The 16,065-nt window shown below is 37.9% G+C and overlaps 1 protein-coding gene across 1 annotated transcript; it reads left to right on the forward strand.

The window, feature by feature from the left end:
- The first annotated feature begins 431 nt into the window (after positions 1-431).
- On the forward strand, positions 432-11,823 carry GMNC (geminin coiled-coil domain containing). The gene is made up of 5 exons (XM_045037143.1): positions 432-655; positions 2,403-2,577; positions 4,743-4,831; positions 6,215-6,331; positions 7,979-11,823. Exons 1-5 carry the CDS (start codon positions 653-655, stop codon positions 8,597-8,599), a joined length of 1,005 nt encoding a protein of 334 aa, XP_044893078.1. The 5' UTR covers positions 432-652; the 3' UTR covers positions 8,600-11,823.
- Positions 11,824-16,065: the final 4,242 nt, after the last annotated feature.

Below are 16,065 nucleotides of genomic sequence, written 5' to 3' on the forward strand. Positions count from 1 at the left end.
CGCCCCTCAGGAGTTGGGGAAAATGAGATATATCAAAAAGAGGGGGAAAAGCCAGTCCGTTCACCAGGTCCTACATTAGGTTGGCATTGATCACGTGGCCAGGAACTACACAGGGGAGTGTTAAGTCTGGGTGCTGCGTCGGCTCCCCAAGGGCTGCTCCATCCCAGAGACGCCGCGTTGGGCTTTTCCCTAGTTCCGGCGGCAGAGCCGACGAGTCCGCCCCGCCCTGCAGGGGGAGCCGGGTTCGCCCCGTCGGGCCGGGCCGGCAGCGCGGTCCCGCCACCGCCGACTCTCGGCCGACCGCGGACGGCGAGAGGGCCGCCGGCAGGCACCGCGCGGGTTTCGGGTTTCGAAGCCGCGCAGCGCACCCGGGCGCTCGGCGGCAGGTGGCGGCAGGTCTCGGGTCCCCGCGCGGCGGTCGCCTTGAGTGCCAGAGACTTTGGCTTGACGTCTCCTCACCTACGTCACCAGTTTGACAGCCTCGCGCCAAATCAGAGGGCGGCGCTCGCCGGGAGTCCCCGGCGTCACCGGGAGCTCCCGCAGATTAGAACTCGCCTCTCCTAGCTCCTCCCCTCAGTCCCATTTAAAGCTCCTACAGGCTTTACCGAAAAATTGAGGGCTCGGTTTCTGCAGCGCCTTCTTCCACTGCAAGATGGTAAGTGAGGACCTGGGGTTTAGGTAATACGCTGGGGAAACCTGGGGGCTCTGAGAGCTAGTAGGCTTTGCATTTAAAATTTCTTCCACCTTGGATGCAAGATTTCTCTGCTACCTGCCCATTAAAAGGGGTGTTCTCTGCTGCCCCATCTACTTCTCCCCTATCTTCTTCCCTCTCTCTGCTCCCTCAGTCTCTCATTCCCCATCTCTCTCATCCTTTTACCTTCTTGTGTTATTTCTACTCTCTGTACTTTCTCCCAACTTTCTCCCCCCCCCCCCCCCCCCCACACCTGCACTCACTTTTCATTCTACTTCTTCCTCTAGATTATGCACATATTTGCAGACATTCGGATTTGAGCTAGTCCAAGGTATTTGAGGTTTGTTTTCTTCTCAGGTGTCAATTGCATAATAGTTCAGCTCTGATTCCAATAATAACCTCAGGGAAAGAGCCTACAAACATGCTTTTAGAATAAAAGAAAATAGTGCTTGATAAACTTTTGGCTGAATTTCTTTGGTCTGCACTGCCCAAGCTGGATTTGCCCAAAAGATTGGACTTTTTCAAAACTTAACTTACTGAGGATATTAACAAATTGTGACTTAATTAGCTTAATTCTCTCTCTCTCTCTCTCTCTCTCTCTCTCTCTCTCTCTCTCCTTTTCCTTCTTCTTGTTTTCTCGCTGTTTATGTTATGCCCAAAAAGTCCTCAAGTCAACAAAAGACTTGTAGTGGTCAAAAAGAGTTTGTCCAAAGCTGGACTCTGCTGAAATGAATGGCTTTTACCGGATTAAACATTGACAAATAATTAAGAATGAGCTGTTGTACAAATTAACCCAGGAAGGCTGCATACCTGCCCCTGCTTGGACATTTGGAAAGACTGTGTGTTTGAAGTTTGAGGAGTCGGGGGCAGGAGAGTGTTCGCTGGCTCAGAACACAGTGGAGAATACATGCCAGGCAGTTAGTAGTGGCAAGATAACTTTGGAAGGGCACTGAGACCTAGTGCTGGAGAGATCTAGAGCCTGCTGCCTCTGCTGACTAACGTATTTCAGCTTTAATGATATGTTTACTTGGAGTGACTATAGGTACCGGTGCTTGGAGTTAGGAGCAAAATGTATGTGGTTATCTCTGGAATGTATCTATATGTCTATACATCCATCTCAAACAGTTTAGACCACTATAGGATCCAGCAGCATTTAAAGCCAGGGAAAGGAGGAAGGAAGGGATGGAGCAGGTGTGTAATTCAGAAACTAAGAAGCAAAGATAAGGAGGTTTCCTTATATGTCATGTTCAGTCCTTTTCAGCCTTAGCATTCTGGGCTCTTTGTCTTTTAACGTTGTTAGAAATATAATTAAGGTATTGCTAGAAAGAGCCAAATAGTCCGTATATCTTTCAATCATTAAGTAGAATTCCTTTTACTTAGATCCTGGATAGCCTGTTAGATGACTGAGTCATGGCAACAGAAAATACTCTTGGATATTTACAAATTTGGTCCATCCAATACTAGCCTGTTCTTTGCTGAGAGAGCCTAAGGAAACTACTGGGTAAACCCAAGGAGCTGATTCCCTGTTAGTAATTATATTTTGACCACTTGAATTAATCTGGGATCTATGCTTAACACCTGTACTGTTTTTGATTCATTGCATGTAATTTGTGCCTCTTTCTCCCACCCTTATCCCCCTCCAAATCCCAATCATTCCATCTCCTGGGACCCTCCCCACCCCCACCCTGATCCCTCATACTGAATTTCACAGAACACTGTTCTGCCTTGCCAAGACCAGTACTTTGTAGGAGGCCAGAGCTATAATTGCCCGTATTCCACTACAACGTCAGAATCTAGTGTTGACGTTTCCACGGAGACTTGGGTCTCTTTCTGGGCTGCTGGTCTCCTGGACAACAGAGAGCCCCAACAAGCACCACAGGCGCAGGGTAAGTTCTGCTCTTCTGCTTTCCCGGTAGGTCTGAAGCCCATTTCCAGCACCCATAGTTGCAAAGCATCATGGGCTAGAACTCTGTAGAAGAAGAAATGGTATGGGAAGTTGAGGAAAGCACAAAGACTCCTGCATTTTACACCCTAAATGACCTGATTTTCTGTACTGTCATATATTGAAAATGAGATTCTTCCCCTTGCCCACTGGACAAGATATATTTCTCCCCACACTTTATAGTTTTTGGAGATTTCCAACCCACTGAGGGAATTTGGTTTTGGGTCAAAGATTTATAAACAATATTAGTGAGATGCTTTTGTAGTCAAGATACCAGTTGGAGCATTTCTTTTGGAATTCAGGAAAGTTTCCCTGGGTATAAGAGAGAGATGAGAAAAAATACTAATATACCCTTTTATTTCATAAGGAAGTCCTATGAACATTGTCTTTTTTTTTTTTGCATCCATACCATGTTTATTTTTAAAAAGTTTATTTAGAAAGGAAAGCCAAATCAGAACAACAGTTATCTTTCAAAATGATTTATCTCAGTACCCTTTCCTCTTTCTCTAAAATGAATAGCTATTCTCTTTCTTTCTTTCTTTCTTTCTTTCTTTCTTTTTTTTTTTACAAAGCTCTTGACCAAATTTATTTATTTTTTGGTTTGTTTTTCTTTTTAACTGGGTCATGGTTTTGTTTCTTGTTTGTTTTCTTTTTCAAATTTGTACTTAAATTCTATTTAATTAACATATAGTATAATATTGTTTTCAAGAGTAGAATTTAGTGATTCATCACTTACATATAACACCCAGTGCTCCCAGCAAGTGCCCTCCTATTCAGGAGGCCCATCACCCATTTAGCCCATCCCCCACCCACCTCCCTCCATCAACCTTCAGTTTGTTCTCTATCTGTTCTCTTAGAGTTGAATAGTATCTTGTAAGTGGGGAGAAAATGATTCCTTTTTGCTCAAAGAAGACTTCAATTTTGGAGGGAAAGATAACATTGATGGAAAATCATGTATTAATTTTCACTGGGGGCTGAGTAAATAGTTCTTATAAATATTAAAGGAATTTCTATATTAGCAATCTGGTTTCTAGAAAAACTTGTAGACACTTCACCATTAAATATATGTACTCCTGCTTCTGTCATATTATTTTTTTTTGAATTTCAGAAAACAAACAAACAAACCCCCCCAACATAATGAAACACACTTATATTTCAGGAAGGGAGTTGTTCAGTGTTGTCTTTCTACCACAAGCAACAGAGAAGACAGAATGCCCAAGAATATAAAACCAAACTGTATACAATTTTATTCCTGTCTCCTTACTCATCATTTTACTTTAGTTGAAAATATTTCAGGAATATTTCAGTTTCTGTAGAGATGAGCAAGAGTCAAAACTGTACTAGATGAGGAAAATAAAACAAAAGTAAACCTATAGCATGCATAAGCATAGTTTTTACTGGTAGGTATAGTTTGCTATCAAATATGAAAAAAAAACTTTACAAAAGCATAAGAAACATACGAATGATGACATTTGAAATACATGAATTCAGGGTACAGTTTTGAGATTTCCATCAAGGTCTTCAGAGAAGCAAGATCCAAATTATTTTCAAGTAGAAAGTGATACCACATATAATTCTGAATATGTACTCTCCATCAGCTTTAATGGATAAGCAAACAGGCCAAGATTCTCATGGTTGGGGAAAAATGACACCATCAAAAGTAGGAGTTGATTTTAGAGGCAAACACTATGTTATCAAACGCTAAACCTTAGAAAATAAGATCGAAACTTGGAAAACATAGTGGAATTGCAATGTTATGCCTAGCAGGGGAAGGATCAATAAGTATTTGAGTGAATTCATAATGCAGATGGGATGGTTTTTATAAGCTTAGCCAGCAGGAGTTTATATATTAGGAAGAAATGTAACCTCTTAGCTCTTCAAAATTCATCCCTTTAGCCATTTTGGCATATAGTCTATAAATATTTGTCTTTCATAGCATGTTTATCCCTTCTGGAAGCTTTAAATGTTTTGTTTCCTATAAGGAGGCAATAGCTATTTTTAGAAAGGTAATTGGATCCATTAAACTGTCTGAAATCCCTCCATGGGCTCTGCATTACACAAAAACCCCAAGTGTGTTTTCTCAGTTATCCATGTGGTATTTTCACATAGAATCATCCAGTGACTCCAATTTCCCTGTTCCTAACTCATGTTCGTGGGAAGAGGCTCAGCTTTCCTCTCAGCTCTACAGAAACAAGCAGGTATGTATAACCAGGCAGACATGTTCCATGCAAATGCAGTCCATTCTTTTTTTTTTTTTTTTACTTTTATTTTATTCTTAAACTTATTTGAGTATAGTTGACTCTCAATGTTACATTAGTTTCAGGTGTACAACATAGTGATTTGACTTCTCTATACATTATGCTGTGTTCACCACAAGGGTGACTACCATCTGTCACCATACAGATATACTGCTGTCACACTACTACAATATCATTAACTGTATTCCCTATGTTGTGCCGTTTATCCCCATGACTAATGCATGACATAACTAGAAACCTTTATCTGCCTCTACTCTTCACCCATGTTGCCCTTCCCCCATCCCCTTCTCTCTGACAGAGAATACAATTTATGCTCTGTATTTATAGGATTCTGCCTTCTATTTGCTTATTCATTTTGCTTTTTAGATTCCACATATGAGTGAATTAATATGGTATTTGTCTTTCTCAGTCTGACTCATTTCACTTAGCATGTAGTTTGTTCTTAACATCACCCCTTAATGTTACTTTGCTTCTTTTCCCTTGTTAAATTCATATGTTGACTTGCAATTTAGAACCACAGTGGGTAAATGTCCACAGAGGTGGACAGGAAGATAGGTGATCAATGTCACAGGGAAGAAAACAAAAACAACAAATTCAACAACAACAATCAAAACCCTCTAGGGGGCCCTATAGTCAGGACCTGACTGCATACATTTTAGTCCTATGACCTCTTGAATCCTCTTTTTCCATACCTATGGAATTGAAATATTTATATTGCCTTCCTCAGATGGCTGCTTGAAAGACCAAATGGTATATTGAGTGTGATAGTATTTTTAAAGCACACACATAGCTCATCACTTGGAGAGGGATGATGATTACAAAGTTTTTGCAAAGATTGCTTCATTTATCACGTTTTATTTGTTGTTGTTCCTGAGAGAATAATTTGATCTAGTGGATATACAAACAGACCAATCTGAGGATGAAGGAAGCCAGCCCCCCTTGTTTTTCTTCTTTTCTTAATGTGCAAGGAAGGAGTCCAGCGAAACCTTTCTAAATCCTTTTTTTCTATATTTAAACAGTTGCACGCAGCTCATTTTCCTACATACCTTCCCGATTCCCTTGTGGTTGCAATCTTAAAAGTCATATAATCTCTTCAAACACTTTGCAATGAATAAGAAGTTCAGAGCACAAAACTGAACAATCAGGTGGTAGGTGGGTGTAGATTGAATTTAGGCGTTAGAGGACAAGGGCTCCCGGAGGTTGAGTTTGTAAAACAAATAGAATAATGATCAAGTTTAAGCAGGTTAAGGATCAGTGGCATTATTATAAGGTTACAAAGTCAATATAGTAGAGCAGCCTTCACCATTGTATGCTTTTTTGCAGCTCCAAGATACTCTGGTGCAGAAGGAAGAAGAACTTGCTAGGTTACACGAAGAGAATAATCACCTTAGACAATACCTGAATTCTGCTTTGGTTAAATGTCTTGAGGAAAAGGCCAAGGTATGTAACTATCCCTTTTATAAAAACACAGCAGTGATTTGAGAATGGAGGTAATTTGGGTAAAACTGCTTAATTAATTGTAGAAGGTGTACTGAACAGCATGGCTTCAAAGGCATTTCTAGGTTAGATGGAGTTTTCTGAAAGGAAATATAGCACTTTCACAAGAATTTTTATGTATCATTTCTTAGAAGTATCTAGACTGCAGATGTTAGCCATGTATTACAGCAAAAGTTGCTTAAGAATCAAGCCAGTCAAGGGAATTGCTAAGACAACAGAGGGTAATCAAAAGACAGAGAGCTAAATGGATGGAACACTGCAGTGGGAATCAGATCCGAAAGACACTCAGTTCTTCTTATCATCAGATTGACTTTCGGTAAATCGCTCTCTCACTTAGCCTCAGTTATATTCATCTGGATATACATGGCCTAAAAGATCGTTGAAAATCTCCTCAGCTCTAAACTGTTATGAATATGGCTGGAGCCCAGATTTCTTGAGTGGCAGTTATAGATCACCAATTATGTTATCTTTTAATGAATCGTTTTTCTTATACTCTTAAATGAGTTAGACTATTTCTAACTCAAGGACTTATAGCTTGTCCATAGTCTCTTCCTGTTCTTCCTTTCTCTGGGTTTTATATTTCTGTTCTCTTTTTGTCATTTTGTTACAATTATTGCTTCTGTCATCAATCTTTTCCTTGCTTCTAGACAAGCTACGTTATTTGATATTATTTAATTTAAATTGATTATGCTTCTTGCCATTTTTACTGAACATAAAAGTTCAGAGAAGAAAAGATACCATATCTGACTCCTTTACAATCCAGTTAGCTTTGTTAAAAAAGGGAGCACATCTCACAGTTATTAGCTTGGGCTCCTTAGTCTAGCCACCATTTTGTAAAACAAAGGGCATTTATTAAATTAGTAAATGATATAGATTAGGCAGGTTTTTTTTCTCTCTGTTTTCCAATTGTCCAAGATGTAGAATAATACATATCACACGAAAGTGTTATGAAAGTTAATGGAACAAGAAGAAGCAGTGTTAGTTACTGTTTTCAATCAGTTGCTCTGTCTAGAATCACATGGCTTCGATTTAATCTAGGCCACATGATCCTTAGCAAGTCACTAATATGCCTGTGCCTCAGTTTCCTCGCTAAGGAAGATTTTAACAGTACCCATATAAAATGACATTATGCATGTAGCCAGTGTTCAATACATGATAGTTGCTATTATTGTCATTATTATAATAATTACTTTCCTGAATTGAAAATTTAAAGACATTATTTTTTTCTTTCAACTTTTAAATGATTAGTAAAAAACATGAATTGTAGTTTTCAGGTAGTAACTTGTCATTATAGATTTTAAGTTGGAAACAGAAGTTAATTCAATCACTTGTGTGTGTGTGTGTGTGTGTGTGTGTGTGTGAGAGAGAGAGAGAGAGAGACAGAGACAGAGAGAGACAGAGAGACAGAGACAGAGAGACAGAGACAGAGACAGAGGCAAAGACAGAGACAGAGAGAATAGAATTTTAATCACGTTTTCTAAGGAGTTAAAGTGACTAGTTAATATTTGAAGGAGTTTTAATTAGACAACAGTAAAGAAAATGATCTTGGTTTACTATCTGACTGTATATTTTCAAATGCTACTTTCCTAGAAATTACTGTCATCAGATGAGTTTTCCAAAGCATGTGGAAAATTCAGAAAGGGAAAGAGGAAACCCAAAGAGCAAAGATATTTTCCTCCTGAGATCCCCCATCACAAAAATGCCAAGAGAAACCTCTCCGGTGAATTTGCTAACTGTGAAGAACAACCTGGGCCCCCTGTGGATCCCTGGGTTCTTCAAACACTTGGATTAAAAGACCTCAATACCATTGATGACACTTTATCAGCTAACTACAGTGCCCTCTCCTCTCATCCCAGAAGAGTTGCCAGCACATTTCCCCAGTTTCCGGATGATGCAGTCAATTATGAAAATATCCCCAGGGAGGATCTGCCAATTGACTATGGAGGTGACCAAACAACCCCCTCACATAGCACTGCCAGGCACGGGGAAGATTTTCACTTACTTTCTCAACTTTCAAATGTGCCAGGAGGGCTGCAAACTCCTCCTTACTATACTTCTGATGTGTCTCCCAATAAGACAGAGATGGCCTTTTCCACATCCCTGAGCCCTCACTGTAATGTGAAAACTCATTCCTTCCACCAGGGACAAGCCTTTGTTTGTCGAGATGAGGAGGGAGGCTGGAAGTTCACTTGGGTCCCTAAGCAGTCTTAGTGACCCCTGCTCTAACACAAAAGACTGCCATCAACTCTGTTTACGAAGACCTCTCTTGCACTTGAACCTATTTGGAATACGGAAGCTATTGCCCAGACTGTCTCCTGCCACTTTAAATGTCAATCTCAATTATCCACTTAAATCTGCAAAGAACAGCTTCCAAGAATCCATGATGAAACATGCCTACTCTTTTTTCACCTAAATTTGACTTGTTTACATAGCAACACCTGCTGTTGACTTCCTCCCTTTGCCCTGTACTTGAAAAGGTATTTTCCAATTGCCTGAATACTTCTTTGAGGCCTGCATATGCTCTTTCACTTACAACAAGTCTAACAGCTTTTCTCCCTTCATCAAGCAGTTTAAATGTTCATAGCCTCCACCCTCTCACTTTCGTCCCTCTCCTGCTCCTCTTTATTTCTGAAAACTGCCTCTAGAGTGAATGCTATCATTGCTCCAAGTGCCTGTTACTGAGTGTTCAGTTAGCTGGGCTAGGGTAGAAAGAAGTGTCTTCGCCCATCATCATTCCCGAAGACACAATGTAGATGTGAGCAGTGTTATATGTAGTACAGTTCAGTAAGTTGAGTGTCCTGTGCTAGAGTTGATAAAGAGGCTCTTCAAAGAGCTATAACTCTACTGAATAGGAAATACCACTGATAAATTAAAAGATTTAAGAGAATTAAAATTACTTCAAAATGTGCCACGGTACATCAGCTTCTAGAGGCACCTGGCATTGCCTCTTTAACCAACCATCCTAATTGCCTAGATGCTGTCAAACTTCTATTCCTGGAAGTATTTTCATTCATCATTTTTTCACTCATTGGTCCATTCAAAATGATTGTAGAATACCTACCATGTACCAGGCACTGTGCTATGCGTGGTGATAGAATGTGAGCAAGTTAGACCTTGTGGCCACCCTCATGAGACTTACAGCCGCTTTTCTGCTGTGACCTTGAGAAACTTACTTCCCAAGTGTGATGATTCAGTTTTCCTGGCTGCATAATACAGAAGCTGGATGAGATAATCACTAACATTCTCTAAATTGAGGCTGGGTCCATCAGTTTTACACCAACATGGCCATCCTAACTCACTATTCTGTTCAATTTTGATAGACACTATACATATATTGGGTGAGCCTTACATACAATTTTTTAAAATGTGAATCATTTGTAGTTCATACAAGAAACCATTGCTCTGATCACAGTATTCCTTTTCTGGTATGAGCCCATTTTGCAGGTTAATTCAGTCTCTGTGAGAGTAACTTGCTCTAACAAATAGAAACATTATTTTTTTTTAAATAAGTGTGCATAAATTTAATGTAAATTTTGATGTCAAAGATTTCTCTCTTTCTGAATAAAAAAAATAAATTCTTAGTGCTAATGCTAGTTCTCAAGCTCTCTATCCTTCCCAGAATAATTTACAGAGATGCGCACCTATGTTTTTTGGAGAAAACTACAGTTAGTGATAAAATTCACCACCTTGAACCTCTTTCCGGTTTTTCTGTTTTCCACCTCTCAGTGCGTGAGAACATGAGTGTGCCCTTTGGAATTCTTTGTAACTGAGACATGACTTTTGTTGTTGTTTGGTTTTTGGTGTGTTTTTGTGGTTGTGAGCAAGTAATCTATTTTATTAAGTTTTGTTACCACATTGTATTCTTTATAATCCATGAAGGAGAATCTAAGATACTAAGTGATGTTATTCTCCAGAGTATTTTCATGACTTAGGAAGAGATAGAACACATTCTATTTTCTAAACACAAAACAAAATAAAACAAAACAAAAACAAAGAAGTGCCTTACATTGCAGTATCGGTGCCCCTGGTGGGTAAAATTTATCTTTTTAAAATAACAAATTTAATAATTAAAATTAAAGAATTAAAATTGATTATAGTTTGATACACTAGGAATCAAGAAAGTAACATAACTATTTTAAAAGTCTAAGTGATCAAGCTGTAAAACAAAATTGATCAGTCAACAAGTATTCATTTTGCACTTTTGTGTGCCGTATCATGGTCATGTACCATGAGTAAACACCCAGGCTTAAAAGGATGCGTTTGAACGGTAAAACAGAGCCTCATAAAATGTAATAGTTTAAAATGAAACTTGGTCCTTGCCTGGTTTAAAGATATTAAAGCACTCTTGTGATAAATTATGGTAACTTTCTCTGGCTTATTCCATGGATGAAAGAAAGTTACCACATCTTGAGACCATACCTACAGACATTTGATATTTAATTGCATTATGTATAAAAAAATATTTTGTTGATGTTTGAGAAACTGGAAATTTCTCTCACCTGAGTATATGTTCTAACTTTTAAAGTTTTACCATAGTACTTCAGTAAACCACAGTTAAAATTTTATTAATGTAAAGTGAGAAATAAAAATTAAATACTTTTGTGATTGTGATAAATATCTTTATATTGTGTAGAACATTTTCTAGTAATGGATTTTCTTCTCCTAGGTTTTAACCATAATCCTATTTATTGATTTGTACCTCTTTTATATGATGTATATGGCCAGACCAATCTTCAGCATTTAGGGTTTAACCGTTCTTTTCTTTATCCAGGATACATTAATGAGGCTTTCAGATGTTAAGTGGCCTTGAGTTAAGTGCTTTGTAGGCACAGCAACATAACCTCCCATAAATACTAGCTAGCATCCAGCATCAATTTTAAAATTTTGATGACATTTCCTATGTTCTCTGATCATCTGAAAATAAATCCTACCTAAATCTCACTAATATCTGGAAAATAAGGGCATTTGGAAAGCTTCAGTTATGCAGGTGACATATAATGAATGAGATTAATTTAAAAGACTGCAGTGATGATAAACTATCATCTTGAAAAAAATGGAAAAAAACTGTGAATCAATGTAAAAAAGTTGCTGTATTTTCTCTATTTCAAAAAAACAAATATTTTTCAATGTGACAGATGAATTCAATAACCAGCCTACATCACAGGTTCAAAGGAAAAAGTATAGAATTTAGACATTTGGTGATGATTTTTTGTAAGTTTACGTCTTGTCTATAAAGTCAGAATACACAATTTTACATTTGTTTCAGTTAACCAAAAGATTCGTGTGGGCAAATATTAGATGCATCATTTTTTCTTTATTTTTCACAAAACCAAATAAAATTGGTTTACAACCTACACATGCACAGTGTAAGTATATTTCTTAACATATTTGTTGTATTTTTATCTATATTTTTTGTTACGTGAACATCATCAGACATCCAGTTATAATTCTTATGTTGGATAGTCTATAAATGTAAAATATAATTTAACAATTAATATTTTAAATGACTTTGATCTGTTTGTGATTGAAAATATTTCTAATTATATGTGAGTCAATTTTGTAATGAATTCATGTCTAATAAATAAATAAATGGCAAAAGCTTAATCCTACTTTTGTCCCTTATTTTAAAAATGTGCTTCAATGAATTGAGCAATAGACTAAGAAAAAGTTTTCAGGTCTCATTTCTGCAATAAATATCATGGCATAGAAAGGATATGTATATTAATTTTCAAAAAGTGTTAAGATTAATAATTAAGGTACTTATTCAATACATAATAGCCTGTGTCCAGCTCTATAGAAGATAAAGGATTGAAATATGTGCTCCAAGTAACTTGCCTATAAATGAGAGAAACATAAATATGCTTATTCAAACGAACGAATAATTAGCTCTCATAATTGAAAAGTTTGTGTTTCAGCGATAGCTGGATCTAGGTGCCCAAGGAATATTGTCAGGAATGTGGTTTGGAATCTAAAAGAGGACCGATAACTAGGAATGGATTCTATAAGGGTATTGAGACAGTACCTTGCCACACAAAAGCATGACCGAAACCAGGATGGGATAGGCAATGTAAATTTAAAAAGCAGCAAGCTATATCCCATAATTTGTTCTCTAGTTTTGTGACATTCTCCTTGTCCTTCACATTTTAATTCCCCAAAATAAATAAAGCTTCAGTTCAATGTTCTAGTTACAGAGTCTACATTTGAAAACCATGGCCAGATTTTCCCTAAGTGAACTAGATAGGGCCTATATCCCTAAGGGGAAGATTAATATCAAGAGAAAACGGTTTGAGACTTGCATAGCAGGGCAAGAACCCATTGCTACAGGGAGATTCTATTACCAGTCATGGATAACCTGGATTTTATTTAGTTTACTTACAGGGATATTTGATTTATTTCTCATTGGAGAAAACTATACCTAAAGCTCACTCACTTTTGTTTTTAATGTATTAATTTAAATTCAAGTTGGTTAACATACAGTGTAGTCTTAGCTTCAGAAGTAGAACCCAGTGATTCATTACTTATGTGTAACATCCAGTGCTCATCGTAACAAGTGCCCTCCTTAACGCCCATCACCCATTTAGCCCATCTCCCACCCACCTCCCTCCAGAAACCCTCAGTTTCTTGTCTGTAAGAGTCTCTTGTGGTTTCCCTCCCTCTCTGTTTTTATCTCATTTTTCCTTCCCTTCCCCTATGTTCATCTGTTGTGTTTCTTAAATTCCACATAAGAATGAAATCATGACATTTGTCTTTGACTGACTTATTTCACTTAGCATAATACTCTAGTTCCATCCACATTGTTACAAATGGCAAGATTTTATTCTTTTTGATTGCCAAGTAATATTCCATTATATATATATACACACACACACAATGGAATATATATATGTGTATATATATATGTATATACACATACAACATCTTCTTTATGTATTCATTGGTCGATAGACATTTGAGTTCTTTCTATTCCTTGGCTATTGTTGATAGTGCTGCTATAAACACTGGGGTGCATATGCTCCTTCAAATCATCAATTTTGTATCCTTTGGATAAATACCTAGTATTTACTTTACTAGTAGAAGTAGTATAACTTCTGGTTGTAGGGTAGCTCTACTTTTAGTTTTTTGAGGAACCTCCATACTGTTTTCTAGAGTGTATCAGTTTACATTTCTACCAACAGTGCAAAAGTGTTCCCCTTTCTCTGCATCCTCGCCAACATCTGTCGTTTTCTGAGTTGTTAATGTTAGCCATTCTGACAGGTGTAAGGTGGTATCTAATCGTGGTTTTGATTTGTATTTCCCTGATGATGAGTGATGTTGAGAATCTTTTCATGTGCCTGTTAGCCATCTGGATGTCTTCTTTGGAAAAGTAACTATTCATGTCTTCTACCCATTTCTTCACTGGATTACTTGTTTTTTGGGTGTAGAGTTTGATAAGTTCTTTATAGATTTTGGATACTAACCCTTTATCTGATATGTCGTTTGCAAATATCTTCTCCCATTCCATCAGTTACCTTTTAGTTTTGTTGATTGTTTCCTTTGCTGTGCAGAAGTTTTTGTTTTTTTTTTTTTTGGTTTTGTTTGTTTGTTTGTTTGTTTTTAATGTGTGTGAGGTCCCAATAGTTCATTTTTGCTTTTATTTCCCTTGCCTTTGGACACATGTCTAGTAAGAAGTTGCTGTGGCTGAGGAAGTTGCTGCATGTTTTCTCTAATAGGATTTTTATGGTTTCCTGTCTCACATTTAGGTCTTTCATCCATTTTGAAACTGTTTTTGTGTATGGTTCATTCTTATGTGTGTCACCGTCTAGTTTTTCCAGCACCGTTTGCTGAAAAGACTGTCTTTTTTTCTTTTTAAATTTTTTTTTCAACATTTATTTATTTTTGGGACAGAGAGAGACAGAGCATGAATGGGGGAGGGGCAGAGAGAGAGGGAGACACAGAATTGGAAACAGGCTCCAGGCTCTGAGCCATCAGCCCAGAGCCTGACGCGGGGCTCGAACTCCCGGACCGCGAGATCGTGACCTGGCTGAAGTCGGACGCTTAACCGACTGCGCCACCCAGGCGCCCCTGTCTTTTTTTCTGTTGGATTCTCTTTCCTGCGTTGTTGAAGATTAGTTGGCCATACATTTGTGGGCCCGTTTCTGGGTTCTCTATGCTCTTCCAATGATCTATGTATCTGTTTTTGTGCCAGTACCATTCTGCCTTGATGATTACAGCTTTGTAATATAGCTTGAAGTCTGGAATTGTGATGTCTCCAGCTTTGTTTTCTTTTTCAGGATTGCTTTGGCTATTTTGGGTCTTTTCTGGTTCCATACAAATTTTAGTTTGTTCTAGCTCAGTGAAGAATGCTGGTGTTATTTTAATAGGGATTGCCTTGAATGTGTAGATTGCTTTGGGTAGTATCAACATTTTAACAATATTTATTATTCCAATCCATGAGCATGGAATATTTTTTCCATTTCTTTGTGTCTTCTTCAATTTCTTTCATAAGCCTTCTATAGTTTTTAGCATACAGAACTTTCCCCTCCTTGGTTAGGTTTATTTCTAGGCATCTTAAGGTTTTTGGTGCAATTGTAAATGGGATCGCTTCTTTGGTTTCTCTTTGTGTTGCTTCATTATTGGTATATAGAAATGCAACCAATTTCTGTACATTGGTTTTATATCCTGAGACTTTGCTGAATTCATATATCAGTTCTAGCAATTTTTTGTGGAGTCTTTTTGGGTTTTCTATGTCAAGTATCATGTCATCTGTGAAGAGTGAAAGTTCGACTTCTTTGCCAATTTGTATGCATTTTATTTCTTTTTGTTGTCTGATTGCTGAGGCTAGGACTTCCAGTACTATGTTGAACAACAGTGGTGAAAGTGGACACCCCTGTCACGTTCCTGACCTTAGGGGGAAACCACTCAGTTTTTCCTCACTGAGGATGATACTGGATGTGGGCTTTTCATATATGACTTTAATGATGTTGAGGTATGTTCCTTCTACCTCTGCTTTCTTAAGGGTTTTTACCAAGAAAGGATGCTGAATTTTGCCATATTCTTTGTCTGCAACTATTGAAAGGATCACATGGTTCTTATCCTTTCTTTTATTAATGTGGTGTATTATAAACCTCACTCACTTTAAATGAGCCTTGAATGTCATCAGGACAGGTTATTGGAAACATCTTATCAGAAAGAGGTAGGTATCTTGATTCCCATTTTACAAATGAGAAAACTGAGTCTAAGTTTTTGGATAGATCACATTACAATAAGTAGATGAGTAGATGAGATGTACTCATACAATGAGTAGATGCCAAAATAAACCCTGGCACTGACTTTACTCTTTCTACTATATCACACAATGAAGATGTTTGGGACCAGTCGATGGGCTTGCAGTACAAAGTATTGTATATCTCATAGCTAGAGGCCTGGAAGCATGGAGAGGCTGTGACATCTTTGCTTACATTCATTACCTGGGTCCAGGTCTCTTAATCCTATTACTGCTAAAAGAGATTGTTCACAAAAGACCTAATTCATCCACTATCATTTCAAAAGAGAGAAGGGAATAAATTGAAAAAGGACTGCAGAAATTTAGATAAAAAGAGTAGGATGGAGGGGCTCATGAGTGGCTCAGTCTATTGAGTTCCAACTCTTGATTTTGGCTCAGGTCATGACCTCAGGTTAGTGAGATAGAGTCCCATGTT

Source organism: Felis catus, chromosome C2 (genome assembly GCF_018350175.1).
Source record: "Felis catus isolate Fca126 chromosome C2, F.catus_Fca126_mat1.0, whole genome shotgun sequence".
Classification (NCBI taxonomy): Eukaryota; Metazoa; Chordata; class Mammalia; order Carnivora; family Felidae; genus Felis; species Felis catus.

Coding starts and splice junctions, on each gene's coding strand:
- GMNC (XM_045037143.1), top strand. Junction 2,578..4,742: donor ACAAGCACCACAGGCGCAGG/GTAAGTTCTGCT, acceptor ATTTTCACATAG/AATCATCCAGTGACTCCAAT. Junction 4,832..6,214: donor AGCTCTACAGAAACAAGCAG/GTATGTATAACC, acceptor GCTTTTTTGCAG/CTCCAAGATACTCTGGTGCA.